The following is a 22,053-nucleotide window of genomic DNA, read 5'->3' as shown; positions in this document are numbered from 1 at the left end:
TTTGGACCTTGTTTCTTGATCTATTTTAATATGGGAAAGTAATGCGTACTCTGGATTCTGCTCTTTCTGCAGTTCAGTCAAGCCTGGTCTGTATAATTTGCTCTTTTAAGAGGGGGAAGAACACATTATTGTGTGCAAGCGTACACATTTGTAACTGTAGGGTAAATAGCTTCTAGTAAAGACAGATCTAATTAAAGGCAGCTCCTAAGTTTCACTGTAGAAAACTTGATGGACTCCAAACTTGCACAGATTTTTACTTTTTTCTTTTTTTTTATTTTCAGTAGAGACAGCCGCTTTGTTCCTCTTTCCCTGTCCTATCCCTTTTCCTAAAGTTTACCATACAAAGAAATATGGTTTATAGGTATTGGAATAATGAAAGATCACAAATACCACTTACAGATCTACTTTTGAAAATGTTTTGAGACTAGAAGTGTGATCTGATGATTTCTAGGTGTCTTCAGGATTTAAATTGTATTATGTAGGTTGAAATTTAAGCTTTGGGACTAGCTGGTTCAGCTAAAATTAGGTTTTTTTTCACTAAAAGAAAATGAACTTCTTTCAATATTCCTTTTTAGGTCACCTACTATGGCTGGAGGCCTGTTTGCTATGGATCGTGAATACTTTAATGAACTTGGACAGTATGATAGTGGCATGGACATCTGGGGAGGAGAAAATCTGGAAATATCTTTTCGGGTAATCAAGCTTTTATGTGCATTGGAGTATGAACCTCAGTGTCTGGCTGCTTATCTTCCCTGTGTACAGTTTCTTTAGCACTGGAATAGCTTTTTGCACACAGAGATGGGCACTTTTATTCTCAGGAAGGATGCCTTCAGTGCACAGTAACTGCCTTTACAATAATCCTCAAGTTAAGTTTTAATGGGAAGATTACAGAGAATTTTGAGCTCTGTAGTTAAATATTTATTGCTTTTTCTTTGGAGCATTTCATAATACCTATAGAGAAGCAGAAGTAAAGAGTAATCATGCAAATTTCTGAAATGAGTTTATAAGCAATGTCTAATGAATTTCACATGTGTGGCTCACAGCAACACTGATAGCAACTGAACTTATTATATTTCCTTAGACATATATGGGGCTTTTCAGATACTTCAGCCTACTTTTTGAGGGCCTGGAAATGTAAATTTTTTTTATAACTAAATTCAGAATCATGTAGAGGAGTCAGCTTAATGGGAAAAATAATAAGAAACTTGTAATCAGGAAATTCAAAAGTGATACTTCATTGGGCTTCCTATATTTTATCTTATCTTTCCTGGCACTCCCCTGAAAGAAAACCAACTTTTTGTGCTCAATGTCCTGTTTACCTCTTCACGTTTGTAAAGCGTGTTCATCAATAGCCTGAAAATGAGATGCTATCATAACAAATATGAAAAGGGGATTAAAAAATGAAGTTAACTTAAAAAAAAAAAACAGAACCAAACACACAACCCCCAACTTCAGAGAAATCTGTCAAATTGGGTCATTAGAGAAATCAAGATTAGAGCTCAAAAATAAGAACTGGCATTTCATAAATTTCAGTGACTTTAAAGGGGTGTGTACTGAATAAATAAAAATCTTTCAGTTTTTCAGTACAAAATATAATTATTAGATATCTGAGTAGAAGTGTATGGAGTGTGAGGAAATTATCATTGTTACTGTGTAATACACAGTTTTAATAAAAAGAGCTTTGAAAAACTGGAGTATATTCAGAGGGCTTTATAAGGTCTGGAAGCCCTGTCTCCCTGAGGGAGAACTGTAAAGAACTTTAGTCTTTATCTTATCCAGGAGGAGTTTTAAAAGTGACTTGATAATAAACTGCTAATTGAGAAGATTTTTCTGAGACCAGAGAACATGTTAGTCCAACAAAGGGCCAATGATGATAATTTGCTGGAAGCTGAAGTTTAAAAAGAAATTTAAAAAAATAAATGGAAGTAGAGTGTAAATGAAATCTAGATCTGGGGTGCAGTGGAGCTGGATTAAGGCACCTAAATTTAGTATCTGAATGTGAATAGTATTTCTGACTTCCAATATACTTACCAGAAACAAAGAGCTGTATAAAATAGGTGCTTATACTTAGTTGAAAAGCTCTCCAGGCTCCCTTGATCTTCATTATCTGTCGTGGAAATATGGACATGTAATTCTCATGTAGGCAAATAAATTTAGGTATCTTAATCTGCAAGTTGAATCCTAGCCCATATATTTCAGTGTTTTCTAATAGGTCATTAGGGGATAAAATCTTAGAAAATTTACTTTTTGGTTTGTGAAAGCCATGATGTGTTATGTGGGAAGTGTCTTTTCTAACCTGAAGATCTAATAATTTGACTTGTCAGAAAGCATGACATGTAAGAGAACATTGCTGGCACCTAACCCCGTCATCACGTATAAACCTACCTAAGTATCCACTGAAGAGGGGAGGGGGTAGTGAGCCTTGTCAGTGTATGTCCAATGAGGTGTGTTCTGCTTTTGTACGGACAGATCTGGATGTGTGGTGGTAGACTTCTGATCATCCCTTGCTCCAGGGTGGGACACATTTTCCGTAAAAGGCGTCCATATGGCTCACCAGGGGGACAGGACACTATGGCTCATAACTCACTGAGGCTGGCACATGTGTGGATGGATGAATATAAGGTAAGAGTCAATTCTAGGTCATGAAATAATGTTATTAACTGGCTTGTTTGTCAAAGGGCTGTATCACAGTGAGGTCTGTTAGCATGTCTAATGGGGTCTTCCTTCTGTAGTCTGACTTCCTAATGTTAATTTTGATATGAATTCCTAAATTCTGTAGGATTGTCGTTTGGCTTTTGAGTGCTGAAGTCTACTCCCTATTACTTCTGCTGCCTGCACAGATTCAGTTTTATGCTTTTTTTAATGCAGTAAAAGATGACGAATGAGTTCCTGTAAGCTCTGCATTGCTTTGTGTCCAGCTCAGTATTGCGTGGCAGCCGTATACTGCTGTATGCCTTCAGGTAGTTTCCGTGTTGGTGAGACAGGGATTTCATTGGTTGGTTGTTTGCTTTCTGTCTTAATTAGCAGTCTGATTCTTAGTCTGTTTTGCCCTGGAAGATGAATCTGGATTGACTTCTGGATTCAAGGGCAAGTATATTCCTTCCTTGTCTTCAGATCTTGGTGCTGATTGTTTTAAATGTAGATCAGGTTTTTGTGAAGCCCTGATCTCTGCGATACTTGAGGACATTTTGCCTTGTGAGACCATAGGATTTGCTGTGTGGCCAGCTCCTGTGGTCCCTACAATTTTTGTACAAGACATACTTTATTAACTCTATATTCTGTAGATGTTTATGTTTCAAACCCCATCCTTTATCTTGGTGTTCAGTCAGTTTGAGGAACCTATTAGGGGTCATTAATTTTTATCTCCATTCTCCATCTCCATAATGCATTGGTAGACTTGATCTATCACTTTCCCTTTTATTGGTGTCTGGGCACAGTTGTTTTGTGATAAATGATGGCTTTCTCTGAAGCTTGGAATTGATTCTTTGTTATAATTTCCAGCTAATACTGCGTTGTCCAACAAGGACTTAAACTGCTGATTCTAGCAGTCTCTTATCACAGACTTGTGTCCTGAACTTTTCCAGTTGTTTCTAATCTAATTCTCTGATAGTTGCCAGAGACTGTCATTATGACAGATTTATGTCTGGAAGGCAAGCCTGGAAATATTTTTGTTTTTGTAAGTGTAATGAAAATATTTAGGGCCAGTATCATTTACCCAAGTGATTGTATGATGAATAGTACAAAGATAAGACTTAAAGGAGCTGTTTTGCAGCAAAGAGCAAATATCAATATTTAATAAATAAAATTGCATAATGGAAGGGAAACAGCAAAATTTTCATAACTGTCAAAGGCAAAATGTAAAAGAAGTAAATTCATATATACAATGGAAATAAATAATGCAGAAAAGGGAGTATACTAAAATTTGAACTTCAACCAGGAAAGAGGCAATTGGAATAGCAGAGCTACTTTTTTAAAGCAGACCCATTTCTGACAGTGATGTCCAGTCTATCTCCAAACTTCTTCTGAGTTGTCCAACAGTCCAGTGTACTTAATGCTTCTCCTTCCTCTGCTATTAAAATAGTAGTGATGCATCCAAATGCTCAAAGATCTTGATAAGGAGAGGTGTGTAATTTGTCCTGAGATGACACTGTAATCTGAATATTGGAGACAGCAGTAGGTAATTGAAAACTGTCAGAACCACGTTATGGTAAGTAAATTCCAGATGTCTACTAGAGATTAATCCAACAAAATACCATAGCTCAGTGCCCTGAAAACTGATTTCTAAATAACATCTAGTAAACTAGTTGATGTGGAAATACGATGCCTTTTCTATGAGCTCTGTAAATCTAGCTGGAATTAAAGACTCTACAAGGGGTTTTTTCTTTTAGTTTTGGTAATAGTATTCATGCCACATTGTACATTCATGAATTCCTGTTTGTCCCCATTGTCTTTGCGTTAGAGTTGAACAGCACATAAGATTGAGCTGGAATCTTAAATCTCCTTGCCTAACGAGGTACAATTCTGAGTATAATCATAAATTAGAACATGAAAAAATAATGTTGTGGGAGCCTTTCTGGAGATGATGCAAATGAACAGAAAAAAATGTGCTTCACAGAAAGCCAAGGTGACGGTTCTGATTCTTCATGTGAATAAATGCATGGTGCCACTGAACTTCACAAGATAGTCCCATTTATAGGTCTAGTCTGATATGGATTTTTTCTGTCCTGGTAACTTGTAAAATTGGAAGGCTGGAAACTGTGGAAGACAAAATACACTTGAACCCCACAATGAAAACAATCAATTGAACGATCAAACTAATTTAAAGAAACCTTGGCCAGATGAGGATGATAACGATATACACATCTGTTTCTGACCTAATGACTGTAGGATGCCTTTGTTTCCAATGGAGTGTAGGGCTGATTTGTTTCCTTCTCAAGCTGGCATCTAAAAAAGGTCAGCAGATTCATGCCCGAGAAGTGTCTTCATCAAAAAAAAAGCAGATAAGAAAGAGTAGCTCAGAGTTAGGCAAGATAAATCTCACCTTCTGTGGCAATCTAAACACTGGAATTTCCTGATGCCAGTTTCAAACTTAATGGTTGAAAGCTCTAGCAAAATGAAATGAAACTTTGGGAGTTCTGCAAACAGGAAAAAGTTGGAAATGAATAATCTGAAATTCTTCTCCTCTTGCCCCCAACCTGTTTCTCTTAAATACAGGAGCAGTATTTTGCTTTGAGACCCGAGCTAAGGATGAGGAACTATGGAAATATTACCGACCGTGTAGAATTGAGAAAAAGATTGAACTGCAAGTCATTTAAGTGGTATTTAGATAATATCTATCCTGAGATGCAAGTATCTGGGCCCAATGTTAAAGCTCCACAGCCAGTTTTTATTAATAGAGCACAGAAACGACCGAAAATAATCCAGCGTGGAAGGGTAAGATAAACTTTCTTAAAAACATAGAATTTGTTTTTTTAATTATTTTGAGATTCGTTCTGAAAGATTTGCTCAAATACAAGAAAAATAGTCTGTTTCTGTAGAGTTTTAGTTTTGCAACAAGCTGTCTTGACGGAACTTGTGTCTTTAGACAAAGGCAAATCAGTTTCACTCTCATCTGTATTTCAGGTCATCTTCAGACTAGATACTGTTCAATGAGGTTTCTTGCCTCAAAGCTCTGAGTTATGAAGTTTTGATGTCTTCAGGATGTGCTTTCATGGCTGTTGGTTCTGAAGATGGATTTGGATAGAGAGAAATCTGGCCTCAAATATTCATGCTCTGTTGGTTTATGATAAGAGTACGATGTAATTTGTTTCCAAACTCATTGCTTTTACTGGGTAATTTTCTGCAAAGATGAACATTTGCATCTGAGACTGATGATGGCTTTTCTAGTCTTGACTGTTAGATAATGAACAAAAAATGAGCTTTGCTCCTTTTTTCTTCAAAGTAGAAGTGGAAAGATATATTTTTGTGTGTATTCATGAAGGAAATCATGATTAAATGCATGCCTTAGCTCCGACACCTATGTTTATGGGTTTGATGCAGGCAAAGCCAGCATGCAGTTACATCTGTTCTCTCCAGTGCCAAATTCACCTGAGGTGTGCTTTTTACGCTTCCCAAAAATAATGGATAACTTCAAACCCGAGACAACTTTCTCGAGGTCTTCCCTGTGAAAGAGAAGACCCTGAATAAACTATCTCATGTGCGCATGGATTATGGTTAGCAGATTCCCTTCTAGCTCAATAATTGGAAGTATTAAGTAGGGATGTAGCCCTCTCCACAAGGTAGAACAGTCTGCAGTAGCTGTTGATGGTTGCTGGTCCTGCAAGTAGATTCAGGCTGGAGGACCCAAATTCATGCAGAACCTATTGACATCATTAGATTTTTTGCTTGGAAGCAACTGTCTGGGAATCCACAATTTGTGCAGTATTTTTATAATTGTATCCTAGCCAAGCTGTAAAGTTATTTATTTGGGCAAACATGCGTAGTTTCCCTGAATGAAACTGATACAATGGGCTGATTCCCCTAGTTGTTAAATGCTGTTATTCCCCTAGTCAGACCTTTTTTTTTTTTTTTTTCCCCCGTTAAATTTAATAGCTTTCTGCTTTTATTCAGACAGAAGTTTGACTAAGGAATCCCTGATGTGAGGGAGGCTACTGAGGGATCTGAATCCCTCAAGAACACGTAAGGGGAAATCTTCATAGCAGTAATTTCCCTTGCTTCAATTTGGAGAAAAACTTTGTACACCCTTTAAGAAGGGAGAGACAAGACACAGAAAAATGCAGTTCCTTCACTTGGTTCTTCGGGGTTCAAGAATTATACCCAGCATTGTGTGAGAGAGTCAGCTTTGGCTCTGATGATTGTAGAAACTATTTCCAGATGCCTACAAGGAACAGAACAATCAGCCAATGTCACCACTGCGTGCCAGACTCTTTAGGATTCAGGATGAATCACTCCAAATCCCAGCTTATTCTCAAAAACTAATTGGGCCAGAGATAAGTGCTGGTTTGACAGCTAGGGAGAACGGTAATGATCACAAATTGTGACAGTTCTTAACAGTGTTATCAAATGTTGATCATCATGGCCAATAAAAACAAGGACAAAAATCATATAAAACTCATGGAGCTGTATGGTTTGAAAGCCTTCTGTTGAGTGAGGAATGATGAAAATGAGATCTCTCCTAGAAGTCTCTGGGGTGTGAGGAAATGTTACTTAGAAGGTTTCGTGTAATTTGTTTCAGATGTGTGTAGGGAACAGGAGAACCACGGTGCACTTGAGGAGGCTGTTGATGTGCCTTGGGACAGCTATTCCCAGAAATGGTGTTTAGTGAAGAATATGATTTGGTATTTGCTCTCTCTAATTTTTGCTGTCATGTGATGGAGCAGTCCTTCCTTTTTATTACTGGAAGTGTCTTTTGGTTTCTAAAAATCTGTAGAATAGATACAAATGCTGAGACAGCTGTGTATGTCTTTATAATAAAATGCAGCTAGCTAATTAATCAGCCTGGCCTTGAGTTCAGGACAGCAAAATCTTTTTCCTCTACATTCAGCTCCAGATTGGAAATAATTATTTTTACTGTGGATGCCAGATCTAGGGCCCTGCCATCTACCACACATGCACACGGCCAGTGACTGTCAGATGCACTCCCATGCGCCTGGTAGAGCGGGGCTCTGCTGCGAGGAAGGGAATGGCCGAGTTGTGGCCATAGCTAGAATAATTGCTATAGCTTTTCAGTTACCTGAACACTCTTGAAAATCAATTTGCAAGCAACATAAGTCTCTGAAGTTGCTTGTATTTATGTAATTCCTTCTCCTTTTTCAAAGAGGCAGTCCTGCTTCATGAAGAGAGGCTGTGGGGTGAGACTTACATTTAAGCTAAAGTGTAGTAAAGTGTAGTTTATAAGTACAGTTGATATTCCTGAGGTAGTGACTACCTGGGACCTGAGACTGTCACGGAAAGTAAGGAGGGGAAAGAAACTTGACAGAGTGTGGCCAGCATGTGCTGAGCCATGTTGTGTGTACTGCACTTCTACCATAAAGAGGGAAATCTTGATGTAATTAGAAAGCAAAATGGAACTATTTAGTATTGTTTTTTCTCCAAATTATCTGAAAAACAAAACGGTATTTTAAAGGGGAAGGAGGTTTCTTTAATTGCGGGTTGGTTGTGGTTTTTTTTTTTGTGAGCACACTGAGTCCTAGGGCTTCCAAAGCATTACCATGTGTTCCCTTTGGTATGTGACATTTGTTGTTTACTCTGTCCATCAAACTGTTTTCCTTTCATAGTTGTATCATCTTCAAACCAACAAATGCCTGGTCGCCCAGGGCCACCCAAGTCAGAAAGGAGGCCTGGTAGTGGTTCGGGAATGTGACTACAATGATCAAAACCAGGTACGACATTCCTAATTATATTGAACAGTGATTCACATCTTACAAATTGCTCATATGTTTTCCTGCTGGCAAAGCACCCTAGTATAGTATCTCATCAGCAAGCAGGCTGATTTCAGAGTATCATTCAAACAGCGAGGCTGGCTGAGGAGACTGTGGAGCTTACTGTTCTGTACCTACTGATGCTGAACGTTGGATATTATAATCTTCTCTCTTTATGGCACGAGTCTTGGTATGTGGCTGAAGACTATCCTTAAGTGGCTCCTGATGTGAGCATGATCCACTGATTGACACTTGAGAACTTGTAGAAGCTCTTTCAGTCAGTTGCTTGTACCAGGGTTTAAGGCAGCCTTTTCCTGGCCTGCTGTTCTTTGTGTACTGTACAACTAGTCCTGTGCTGCTGGAGTGGCTGTAGTTTGGGGTGAATTAATGATTTGTTGTTATCTTTAAATAGAAGGAATTATAAGGAATTTAGAAATTTTTTTTTGGCTACAGATAAGGATTAATTGGGGGTGCATGTGAAAATCTAATGAGAGTTTTTATATTATTACATGAAGCCTTTGCTATTCCACTTCCTTCAGGCAACAGAAATTCAGGACTTAGATAAACAGTCTCCAGGGTAGAGAGATCTTCACCTAATGCCATAAAGACTTTTACCTAGCTAAGAAGTACATGGAGAACATTATGATCTAGGAACCCATGGGACCTAAGTCTAAAAACTAGATCATATAAAGAGAAGTAATCAAAGACACAAAATAAATGGAGCATGGGATGTAATGCAGCATAGCTTTACCAAAGGTGGGTTGTGCTAGACTAACTTGTTACTTCATGAAATGGGCAGTAGTTTTCAGGGTATGGAAATTGCAGCAGTAGAAGCAGGATGATTTGTAATAGTCCCAAATAAAAAGTTGTATGCTTTGTCAACTAATTACCTGTGGTCTCAGCAGTTGAATGTGACAGAGGGAGAGTGTGACGGGTGTTAGCCAGTGTCTGGATGAGCATGGTTGGCTGTAGACACGTGGTCTCTGGTTACCACTTAGACAGGACCAAACAGTACATCCCTGCCCTTTTCCCGTGGAGTACTGAGTAATCATCTCTCTTTCCAAATAGTAGGTCCCTGTTTTAAAGGTGGATGAATTTAAGCTGGAACGGGATTCAAGGTTTTCCTATGAGATCTCTTCCATTGACTGCAAGAAGGTCCTCAAGTCTTACTGCCTGTGTAAATTTAATAGTACCTGATTGGCACCAGTGATTGTACATTTACAGTGCCAGAGGTGTTAAGCTGCCTTCTGAGAAGTTCAGTTTGTGAGTGAGAAAGCAGCAATGACTTCCAGGGCTTGATGTCCACAGTAAGAACAGATGGGTCCTCACCGTTACTGTTTCCCTTCTCCTTCCTGCAGTATTTCTAATAGTGAACTGCCACATGGCTGGAGGACAAGTCTGTTGTTTTTCCTTATCAAAACCTTTTTCTGCTTCCTCTCCTCCCTCCCCCAGAGACAGAAACTTCAGTTAGCCTTTCGATGTTGAGAAAGACAAATTGATGCTCAGATTGTTGCACTTTGGCTTCTTTTCTCATGAATCTTGTTTCCTAGTGGTAAATTAAGCAATTAGTTCTCATAAAAAACTGGCTATGCTATCTTCTTTCACAGTGATCCTGTTTTCCAACCAAGTATGTTAACCAACACTATGGTTTTCTGCTATTAGACTTATTTTGTTCTTCCAATAAATCTCAAGAGTGCATTCAGCCAGCTTGCTTTCATATCCTCTTGAACAATCTTGCTATAGATATGCAAGAATAATGTAGAGAGAGACGACAATTAACAGCTTCTGCTTGTAAGAATAGCAAGAAACTTCCTGAGTATTGGAAGCTTTTAACTGTTGATTTTGGTAACACTCAACCCATTGGCATTTTCAGCTCATTTTTGCTCTAGCACCACTTGCTTTATGCCTTTGGCCTAATAAGAAAACCTGTGTTGGCTCTGGTGAAAGGCAGGTACCCAGCTGTCCTGTCCTCTGGGTGCCCACTGGCAGCAAGTTAAGGGTGTGTTGCCTAATACACACAGTGCAGACAGTCATTCTAGAAGATATCAGTCTACGCTTTGCGAGCAGTATTTTTGTGTCTTTGTTTAGTGTTTTGCTGAGCCAAAGATGGTATTTTTGTAGAATTTTTGCTTTTCCATGAGTGTCTAATTGTATTTTGACCTCATGTAAGCTTTTGGCATCCTGTGGCGGTGAGTACCACAGCTTAGCTGTGCTTTCTGTGGAAATAATTTGATGCCACTTGGTGCTGATTTCATTTGATGCCAGCTAATTTTTTCCCGAGGAACACCAGTAAGTTATCACTGTTTATCTCTTTCCAGGCTGCTTTCGCTCTGTGAATAGGTAACACCCTCCCTTGAAAAATACATGTTACTGCTCAGTAAGTGGGAGCAGCAAGGTGCAGTCTACCTGGGAAAACATGCAAAGGGCTGTGAAAACAAAACCTGGGCTGCCTTAAGACTCATTGATTGCAGTTCTTTTGGTTGGAAAATTATGTTCTGTGTAATCTTTTGACTGGAAAATGGTCTTCTGTGTAGTATAGACAATTCATGCATGCGAGAGCTGACCTTGAAAAGTGGGTGTGTGGGGAAACCAGACTCACTGAAGTCACGAGATTGGTCTTACAAGCAAGTCTGTTTTGCCTTTAGTTTATGCTTGCTTTGTTTTCTATAGCCTCCATGGCTGCTAAGAAATTTCAAATTCTCACTTAACTTCTTGATTTAACAGAAATAACAGATGTCACGTGTCTTGCAGATGTATCACCATTATGGGTAATACTTTTAATTGAAGTTGACTTAGATGATCATCATTAAGTAAAAGTAAAAATTACTCAAGCACATCAAACTATCCTGTTTTCTAGGACTTGACATGACAGTGACATTCAGTTCATCTTTTTGCTATAGAAAGAAAAAGCAATAAGGGAAGTAGTTCTCACAAAGATGATGCATCTAGAAAATATTTTAAAAATTTGTGTCTTTAAGTTATAATGAAAACTGGGATGTTTCATTAACTGTAATAGGAGTACTCAGTCTGGGATAATACTGAGGATTGAACACAAATTTAGGAATAAGCAATGAAAATTTTGTAGTTAGAAATAGCACAAGTAGAAGAGGTGACAGGATCTTATAGAACAAAGGTCAGTGCAGAGAGGTCTGAAGTAACAGAAGCAGCAGAAAAATTGATTGTGAATTTTACAAACAGAAGACTAACATGAGAATTTTGTAGTTGAAGAGTGGTCCTGTGAAGGAACTGCCAAGATTGCCAAAGTAAACACTCTCCTGAAATTCAGTAGTGTGTCTGACTTCTTTCTGGAAACAAAACTGAGAATGCACAAGGTAATGCACACCACAAAAACTTCGGTGTTGAAGGAGCATAGAAAATATTTAAGCGTGTTGGAAGATCATCATGAAATACGGCAGATGTCTGAAAAGCAGAAGTAAAACTGTGGTGTAGATTCTGCCCAAAACCATCACGTCAAGGTTAATCAGGTGGTGATTTAGGAGACAAGGATGCTGAAGCAGGCTTTGGGCTAGATACTGCCCTAAAGGAGGAGAAGTAGAAGTAGTGACTGACAAACTTGGAAGAAAAGCATCACAGAACACTGAAAAGGAAGGCTTTGGAGTGAAGCACAATGGCCAACACTGGACTAACTAGTGGGAGTGGTTGTTATCTAACAGCCAAAAGAAGTCTGGGTTTGTCACATAGCTAATGCATCGTGCCGCCTTCCTGACCTAAATGCTTAAAGCCTAGTTCCTTTTCCAAAAAAATCTACTCTTAAAGCCAACTGAATTATGTGGATTTTTTTCTACTGTTTGTTGTCAGATATGATAGGTTGACTCTTAAGCTTTACTTTGTGTTGTTACAACCTCTCCTCTGTGTTTACTTCATTTCAACAATTTAACCCTTCTCTTACTTAGCAATGTATTAAGCTTTAAGAATGTACTGTTGCCATTCCAGCTGGGGATGGTGCTAAGGTGTCTGAGCATGTGCGTCTGTGCTCTGGGCCTTTAAAAGAGAATTGACTTGAGCAGGGAATTTCAGAAAAGCTCTGTTAACGCTCTTGTAGCACTTCATAAATGTTAAGAATACATACTTTACAAACTGTTCAAGAGTCAGTTCTTCTGTAAGATCTTTCTCCCTAAACCTCTAGATCATGGCTGTTAGGTTGCTTGTCTAATACAACACATGTCTAGAGTGAGTGTGAAGACATGCAAGTTAAGTCTGCTTGCTGCTTTTCCGTAAACTGTTGAAGGAATACAATTCTTTGGTCTCTCTAACAATTATAAAGAAACATCAGCAACACACTGAGCTGTGAAACAGGAAGCATGTATCTGCTTTGGAACGACCTTCAGGAGGACGTTGGGTTTGCAGGGTAGCAATAGCTTAAAATAATGATTACAGACCACCAAACTTTGCTGTTTCTGATTATTTTCACAAGTAATTTGGTGCTGGGATGTTGTTGTTATCCGTAATAACCAGAGCTGAAGTATATGCAAATAGCTGTGATGATGCAAATTGCTAGGCATGTCTCTTCCTCAGTGCTGAGGCAGATTTTTTGTGCTCTTAAGCTGAATTTTTGTCTCTTAAAAACTGTCTCACAGAATAATACAGTAGTGCCAATCTAAGCAACAGATTGTAACTGATGAAAGTACTGGAATGCTTCTCCTGTCGGCATGGTTCACGGCAGGGATTTTCTTTTACACAAAGGGCTGTTTCTGTAGTAGTTGCTGTCTTGTATTTACTGAAAATGTTCAGTGCATTCCTCTAATGCTAATGCAATTTGCAGACCAAATAAAAGTATATCCACAAAGCTTTGCCAGTTGGCCAGCCATGCCTTTTGCTACACTCCCCTGCACTCTGAAAGCCAAAGGGTAAGCTGATGCTTCCTGGTTTGTTTCATATCATTTGGAAATATTTATAGAATCACAGAATGGTTTGGGTTGGAAGGGACCTTAAAGATCATCTAGTTCCAACCCCCCTGCCACAGGCAGGGACTCCTTTCCTCTAGACCAGGTTGCTCAAAGCCTCGTCCAACCTGGCCTTGAACACTGCCAGGGAGGGGGCAGCCACAGCTTCTCTGGGCAACCTGTTCCAGTGTCTCACCTAGGAACAGTGAGCTTCCCTTTTCTACCTACTAAGATTAGATTCTTCAATGTATTGTTTTTTCCCTAGGTCAGGTGATAGGTTTTGTTTTAATACAGTTGTCTGTATTGACTCAAAATCTTCTAGAGGTAACTCCATTTTTCAAAAGGAAATAAAATCACAGAATCATAGAATCATTTTGGTTGGAAAGGACCTTTAAGATCATTGAGTCCAACTGTTAATCCAGCACTACCAAGTCCACCACTAAACCATGTCCCTAAGCACCACATCTACATGTCTTTTAAATACCTCCAGGGATGGTGACTCCACCACTTCCCTGGGCAGCCTGTTCCAGTTCCAATGCCTGACAATGCTTTTGGTGAAGAAATTTTTCCTGATATCCAATCTAAACCTCCCCTGGCACAACTTGAGGCTGTTTCCTCTCATCCTATCGCTTTTTACCTGGGAGAAGAGACTGACCCCCACCTCGCTACACCCTCCTTTCGGGTAGTTGTAGAGAGCGACAAGGTCTCCCCTCAGCCTCCTTTTCTCCAGGCTAAACAACCCCAGTTCCCTCAGCCGCTCCTCATAATACTTGTGCTCCAGACCCTTCACCGGCTTCGTTGCCCTTCTTTGGACTCACTCCAGCACCTCAGTGTCTTTCTTGTAGTGAGGGGCCCAAAACTGAACACAGTATTTGAGGTGTGGACTCACCAGTGCCGATTACAGGGGGACGATCACGTCCCCAGTCCTGCTGGCCACGCTGTTTCGGATACAAGCCAGTATGGGTGGTCTTCCTAGACACTGAGGTGCCATTTGAGCCCTTTCCTCACTTGAATTTCCTCTGAAGCACTTCAGCTAGCTGTTACCTATTTGCATTCATTAATCTCACTGTAGGAATAATTTCATCTTTCACACACACACAAAAATGTTCCATAACACAGCCCCATATCTCTTTATTATGGTAAAAAATAATCCCAGAGGGGGATCACTGGGATGTAGGGGTTTATGGAGGGAGGGAAGAGCATGCCTCCTTTACCAACAGTGGCAACCTGAAACAGTTAGGAAATCCAAATATTAGTAAAATGAGAGAGCAAAAAAGCTCCACTATCTAATCTTCAGGAATGTCACATTGCTGTCCTTGCAATGGGTTAAAGTGTAGTCATCACTGAAACTGTTCATTAAGCTGTATATGAGGAGAAGCTCTGTTTCTACCCACCTGTCTGTATGTAAATGAGATTAATGAAGTCATTTTAGCAATCAATCCAGGAGAAGGCTGGGTGATTTGTTTGTGTTCTATGGGGGTGAAGTAAAATCCTGAAGGTACTAGAAACCCTAGGAAACCTCAGTCTTAAATCTGTAAATAGTCCAAACTACCTTTTGAGGGGACTAAATGCAAAATCCAGTTCTTCCTAAGCTGCACCTACATAAAAAAAAGGTTTATACTACCAGAGTTCATACTTCAAACCTCCTCCCATTTATTTTGTCCACAAGACTTACTCTAGCAAGTGCTATGCACCTGTCTGTAAGTGACCAGAAGGGTACATGTGCCGGCTTTCCTCTAGCACTGAGAATGCTTACCCCAGATCTGTGGGTCCTATTTCCACTCTGGGAAAACTGAACCAGCTACTGCAGTCTGGGTGACTAAGCACGAGCAGGACCTCTGTGCCCTTGTAGCCAAAGGTGAAGGCATTGACTCTGATGGGTGGGGGACTTGGGCAGGCATCTGAGCACTGCCAAACCTGAAATGCTTTGCCTTAGGGAAGATCTCTAGGTGCTTTGAGAACATCTAGGACCTCAGAAGGGTTGGTCAGCAGCTGAATGGGCCACTGCAGTCCAAGACTGAAGGGGTCATTGCACCTTTCCTCTTACCTTGTTGCCTGTGTTGAGAGGCAGGGAAACAAGAGCTGCTAGAAAGAGGCCAATCCTACAGCATTCACCAAGTTAAATCATTTATTTAACCCAAAACTTGATCAATTTCATTATGGAGAGAGGTTTTTCTGTAACATCTGCCATTTAGGTTTTATTTGAAAACAGAAGCAATTCATTATATTCTAATTGCATTCAGGTGGTTTTCTTTGACTCCAGTGAAAATGGTCAGTGATTTTCCTTAGACCTGTGGAGCAGATCAGTCATTAGCGTGTGTCTCTGGGGGACAGCAATTAAATGTGCTGCTTTCCTCTGTGGTGGGAGCTGGGCACAATTCCATTTTTAGAAACCAAAATCTGACAGTGATGCTCTCCTAGGTGGTAGGAAGTAGATGCAGGATGAAAATATCCTGTACCTCCTCTGTTACATTTTTTTATGAAATAAATTTTAAAAATGCCATTTTTTTGTAGAAAATATGTAGGAGGATAAAACAAGACATCAGTCAGAGATGAGGTTTAGATCCTAGGCATGTGCCTTATTGATTATAGACTTTTGACATTGTGCTTGAGCCTGAACCCAAGCAAGTCATGGTCAAAAAGAAAATGAGAGCAGTTTACTTCTTGTAGGTCAGGTACCAGTGGTGCTGGCTGCCAGGAGAGGTTTCCTTCCTATACTGGGCTGTTGCTCCTGACAGCCTGTAACAACAAGAGCTAAACATCATCCTCCCAGTCTTCAGTGGCAAAGTAGTTAATAAATTTTGGAGTATGTGAAGGCTTTCAGATATATGACAAAAAAACCCAAACCTATGGGGTGGCTTTGCTATCCTTGTGCCTGAGTCTCTTAATAATCTGCAAGTTCATCCTGATACTCTGATCTGAATTTGGAACCCTAATGTGTTCTAAATTCAGGTCTTTTTTTTCCCCTTTCCTTTGTTTGCTACACCAAACACATAATTAGTTTGAAATAAATTTTGGCCATTTGGTATAAGCCTTTCTGGAGAAGTATTGCCCTGGCTTTAACCACTGTTGTCTGTTCTTCGCTGTTACTCGGCTTTTAATGAAAGGTCTGTTCCCTGTGTCACTGCAGTCTTCTCTCTCAATTCTTCCCTGTTTCATCTGTTATTTAGATTTGGCTCCATCATTATTCTTCTTTTAATAATAATACTGTTCTAGCAAGTCCTGCTATTTCTCCATTCTCTCCTCCTCTTTAATCTTGCCATACTTTCTTGCTCATGACAGGGTTTGAACAGAAAAAGTATGTTAGAAGGCACAGAGCGCCTGAGGTTAGGGCAAATTTTAATGTAATACCTGCACTTCCTCAAAGGAGGCCTTCACTGTATAACAGTCACTGAGATAATTAATGAGCCGTATGCTTTTCAGTCATGCTGTCCAACTGAGGCAGTGTCCTGGATCACAGCTCCCTTCAGAAGGCTGGTTTTAGTTTCATCAACCAAAAAAAAAATAAAAATCAGAGTTTCTTTTATTTGCCTGACTTTTCTGCCTGGAATTTGACATTCTGTACTCTGAAACTCATGCAGACTTAGTGGGGGGAAAAAAAATCACACGACAGGCATGGTTACTGTGGTACTGAGCTGTGTGAAACCAGAACAGGGCTGGAAGAAGAGTGCACCAGAAGAACTTAGCGTGCCTGTAGGTACAGGGCCCCTCACTACAAGAAAGACATTGAGGTGCTGGAGTGAGTCCAAAGAAGAGCAATGAAGCTGGTGAAGGGTCTGGAGCACAAGTCTTATGAGGAGCAGCTCAGGGAAATGGCGTTGTTTAGCCTGGAGAAAAGGAGGCTGAGGGGAGACCTTATCACTCTCTACAGCTACCTGAAAGGAGGGTGTAGCGGGGTGGGTGTTGGTCTCTTCTTCCAAGTAACAAGCGATAAGATGAGAGGAGACGGCCTCAAGTTGTGCCAGGGGAGGTTTAGATTGGATATCAGGAAAAATTTCTTCACCAAAGGGTTATCAAGCATTGGAACAGGCTGCCCAGGGAAGTGGTGGAGTCACCATCCCTGGAGGGATTTAAAAGACATGTAGATATGGCACTTAGGGACATAGTTTAGTGGTGGATTTGGCAGTGCTGGATTAACGGTTGGACTCAATGATCTTAAAGGTCCTTTCCAGCCAAAACGATTCTATGATCTACAGGTACTTGTGGTACAGTTATGAGGGGCTCAGTTCCCTCTCATTCACAGGGTCAGAAGTCAGGGGGAAGGGAGTTGATGCTGGCCAGTGAGGTGGTTGGGCAGGGATCCAGGTTGGCTCCTTGTACACACCAGCCTGGGGTTGGGTCTGGGAATGGCAACAGAGCAAGAGACCTGCCCAGCTATGCTCTTGCCTTCTCAGCATCCTGAGGGGTTGGGTGATGCTGCCCAGGCCCCACTGCACATGCAGAATAGCCATTGTTTGGTGTTTACCCAGGTGGTCTCAGTATCTTCCCTGCATTGCAGAGTTACAGTTTTCATATAGTTTCTTCTCCTTTTTCCTACCCCTATGTAACCCAGGATATTTTGAGGTGCACACACCAAAGGTCCTTCATTTCTTTGCTTTGTGACATAGGGGTCAGAGTCTCCTGTCGGCTATGAGAGCTCCAGGTCCTCTGCCTAACTGGTATTGGCCCAGGACTTTGCAGGCCTGAAGGCACTGAAGGAGGGAGGGGGGATGAGCAGCTTCTGTAGCTAGACCAGACTGATGGTCCAGCTTCCCTGAACCTTCATCTGTGCCAGCCATGCCTTACTCCAAAGCAAGGGTTAGGCAGCCCAGTGGGAGCTAGCAGGGTATGGGCGTGAACTGCAGCAAGTGAAGGTGCCAACAGTAAAAATACCTGCTTCTGCTGAAGTAGCATGTGGGAGAGGACAAACCGAGACCTTGAGTGTGTCCTTGCTTCTTGCTAGGGGTGACGATGGTTTTCAGTGTTATAACAGAGAAACTCCTGTAATGTCACTTAAATTCAGGAACCCAAATGCAGTTGAAGCTGCAAATGTGAACCAGTGCATTCTTGCTTTATACAGGTGGGCCTCTGAGAGGGGCTGAATTCAGTCCCCACCTCCATGCGAGCTGCTAGGATATTGTGTAGGTTCTTGAGGTCCAGGTGAACACATTTTCATGTTGGTTCAGCTAAAACAAAGCGGGTGTGATGTGGGAGGGCTGGTCTCCCTCAGAGCATGGCACAGCTAGCAAAAGCAGTTTGGCTGGGGAGCAGAGAAGGACATAAGCCTGTCAGTTATGGAGCACGTTGTTTCAGAATGGGAATGGTGAAGCAGTGATTTCTCTCGCTCCCTGGAGAGCAGTGTGGAAAGTATTGAGAGCACCTGAATGTCAGTTATCATCTTCTAATTGAGTGAAGATCTCTGAGCACCAGGCCACCAGCTGCAAGGGGTAGGACCCTGGGACCAGTGTGGGACTATTGTAGGCTACCTGGCCCCAGAACTGGCACAGCTGATTTTGGTTTCTCATCATTCAGCATCTACAAGCTGACCCCAGAGCACAATGTTAAATAAATTCCTATGTGTTTATGGCCAAATGTAGCAGCTTCAAAGAAGATTGGAGATACCTTTTGGCCTTGCGTGCCTGCCAAGCTACTTCCCCACAGCTCTTGGGCCACCTGCCGTCACCCAGTGTCCTCCTCTGGCCCCCGTGCTGGCTCCCTACGTGATGCTGAGGCAATCCACCTGTCCCTCCTTCATGACTAAAGGATCATGTTTGGATAAGGAGACTGACTGCCTGGCTTAGTGCCTTGGCTCAGAGAGAGGCTGGTCACCTGCTCGGAGATCCACCACTTGCCTGGCATGTTACCTTGTCTAGCTGCCTGGGCAGGAGGAACACAGCGGGGCTGCTTCATTGTAAAACTGCTACTTACGGAGCAGAATCAAGAGTGGTCAGCAACAACAGATCCAGGGCACCTGCCCTGAAACATGGGGATAAATGTCTTTCTATCTTCTCTTTCAGGTCTGGATTTACAATGAAGATCATGAGCTGATTTTAAATAATCTTCTTTGCTTGGATGTTTCGGAAACTCGCTCGTCCGATCCACCTCGTCTCATGAAATGCCACGGGTCCGGCGGCTCACAGCAGTGGACGTTTGGGGTAAGTGGAGTGTCTGGCATATAGCATGTTGCTTGTAATTAATGTCTCAATAAGTGACAACAGCACTAACAGGACATCGGGGTTGAGATTAATTATGACCAAACCTCAGAGGTACCAAGTCAACTGTACTGGACTAGGCCCAACCCACAGTCCAGGCAGCCTGTACAAAAGTTCCACGGGCTTTGGTGGCTGCACTTCAGCCTGACTGAGCCTTTCGCTGAGCTCTGGGATGTGCAGGCCCTTCTCTTTGCAACACAGGAAGGCTTCTGCAGCCCTATTCAGCCTTTTTTCTGCTTGTCACAGCCACCCGCAGCACTCGGGGTTCACAGGGACATGCCAGAAAGAGCAAAATCCACCCTGCAGCTCTTTGTTGTGTTGTGTTTGCAGGACTGGGAGACAGGAGCAGTCCGTGTAGTCATGTCTTAGTGCTTGAAGATGCACAGGGCAGAGCTGAGGACTGACAGAGCTGTTTTGCAGTTGCTTCTGCCCTGTAATTGTGTCGCGTTAGTATAATCGCTTAAATTTGGGTGGGAGTGTTGATCTGCTGGAGGGTAGGAAGGCTCTGCAGAGGGATCTGGACAGGCTGGATCGATGGGCTGAGGCCACTGTATAAGGTTGAACACGGCCAAGTGTTGGGTCCTGCACTTGGGGCCCAACAACCCCACACACCACTACAGGCTTGGGGAAGAGTGGCTGGAAAGCTGCCTGGTGGGAAAGGACCTGGGGGTGTTGGTCGATGGCTGGCTGAGTATGAGCCAGCAGTATGCCCAGGTGGCCAAGAAGGCCAACAGCATCCTGGCTTGTGTCAGCAATAGTGTGGCCAGCAGGACTAGGGCAGGGATTTTCCCCCTGTACTCGGCACTGGTGAGGCCGCACCTCGAATCCTGTGTTCAGTTTTGGGCCCCTCACTACAAGAAAGACATTGAGGTGCTGGAGTGAGTCCAAAGAAGGGCAACGAAGCTGGTGAAGGGTCTGAAGAACAAGTCTGATGAGGAGCGGCTGAGGGAACTGGGGTTGTTTAGCCTGGAGAAAAGGAGGCTGAGGGGAGACCTTGTCGCTCTCTACAACTACCCGAAAGGAGGTTGTAGTAAGGTGGGGGTCAGTCTCTTCTCCCAAGTAACAAGTGATAGGATGAGAGGAAATGGCCTCAAGTTGCACCAGGGGAGGTTTAGATTGGATATCAGGAAAAATTTCTTCACTGAAAGGGTTGTCAAGCATTGGAACAGGCTGCCCAGGGAAGTGGTGGAGTCACCGTCCCTGGAGGGATTTAAAAGATGAGTAGATGTGGTGCTGAGGGACATGGTTTAGTGGTTGACTTGGTAGAGTTAGGTGAATGGTTGGACTCAATGATCTTAAAGGTCCTTTCCAACCAAGACAGTTCTGTGATCTGTGTGATTCTGTGATTGCTGAGGCTTGGCCAGATGCAGAGCAGGGCCTGGCTGTGCTGCACGGCAGTCCTGGGGGCTCCCTCTGTGCTGGGGGCTGGGGAAGGGTTTTGCTCATCCCTCTGCGTCAGTAAGAGACACCGGTATAAACAAAATCTGAACTGGGTCCCTGTAGGGACGCAAGTCTCCGTTTGAAGGTCTGAGCATGGTTACGGGGTGTGCTGTACTCTGGCTTTTAAATGGTGCTGCTGTGGGTCTGGTGTGTCAGGGAGGCTGCTGAAAGGCTCCTCTGTCAGGAAGGAGCATCCCCTCCCCTTAAGCATTGGTTTCTACTCGTTTGACAATGAGTAGAACAGAAGGTGTAATAAATAAATCCCATCTGTCTGTCTCTCTCCTCCAGAAGAACAATCGCCTCTACCAGGTCTCCGTGGGGCAGTGCATGAAGGTGGTAGATCCGCTCAGCCACAAAGGGTACGTGACCATGGCCATCTGTGATGGATCCCTGCCCCAGCAGTGGCATTTTGAGAGCTGAGACAGCGAGGATGCGGCCAAGAAGCATTAAGCCAAGACCCGATTCCCCTTCAGCCCTGATTTTAAGCCGTTGAGGAGGGCTTTGCAAGGAGCCCTTAGCTGCTACACCCGGCCCAACCGTTGCAAGGACCCTTTAGAAATACTCTGCGATGAAGAGCTGTGGGCATGAGAAGGTCCAGGTGGGCACCGGTCCCTGGTCAGACACAGCAGTGGTAGGAGCAGCCCCACTGCAGAACAACACATAGAAGTGCAATTTGTCATCGGTTCCTTGGATTATCAAACTGTTCTTAAGTAAGAGAAATTATTAGAGCAACGTAATTTAAATGGTGAGATTTTAGCTTTGTGGATCTTTTAAATGACAGTGACAGAAAGGAGTCCTCTTCACGCAGTTCATGTGCAGTAGCTCATTAATTTACGTTTTTAGTATGGTTCTACTGGCCAAATGATTTTACTTTTTCTGGAAAATATTTTTATTCCCTTTTATCTTCTGAAAAATGTCATTTGTAGTATTTAAATTTGGTTCTTTTAATTTACAGTTTTAGGACGTTTCACGTAGTTTAAATTCTTAGCTGTCATTCGTCACCTCATATTTAAAACAAAGTAACTATTACAAAGTCTATTTTGATGATTCGTGACAGTAGCTGCATTTAAAATAAAGTATCTTTTTTTTATTAATCTG

General features: G+C 42.0%; 1 protein-coding gene across 2 annotated transcripts in view; it reads left to right on the top strand.

The window, feature by feature from the left end:
* Positions 1–22,053, top strand: part of GALNT11 (polypeptide N-acetylgalactosaminyltransferase 11) — a 55,443-nt gene extending 33,390 nt beyond the window's left edge. For both annotated transcript variants that reach the window (XM_068404676.1, XM_068404677.1), the window contains exons 7-12: positions 576–693; positions 2,470–2,622; positions 5,215–5,433; positions 8,277–8,381; positions 19,321–19,458; positions 21,244–22,053. In XM_068404676.1, coding sequence (XP_068260777.1) covers positions 576–693; positions 2,470–2,622; positions 5,215–5,433; positions 8,277–8,381; positions 19,321–19,458; positions 21,244–21,375 — 865 coding nt within the window. In that variant the 3' untranslated portion in view covers positions 21,376–22,053. The remainder of the gene's footprint in view (positions 1–575; positions 694–2,469; positions 2,623–5,214; positions 5,434–8,276; positions 8,382–19,320; positions 19,459–21,243) is intronic.

The sequence above is a fragment of the Nyctibius grandis genome, chromosome 7, assembly GCF_013368605.1.
Source record: "Nyctibius grandis isolate bNycGra1 chromosome 7, bNycGra1.pri, whole genome shotgun sequence".
In the NCBI taxonomy this organism is placed as follows: domain Eukaryota; kingdom Metazoa; phylum Chordata; class Aves; order Nyctibiiformes; family Nyctibiidae; genus Nyctibius; species Nyctibius grandis.
Note: the sequence above shows the minus strand (reverse complement) of the source record. Positions and strands in the feature narration are given on the sequence as shown.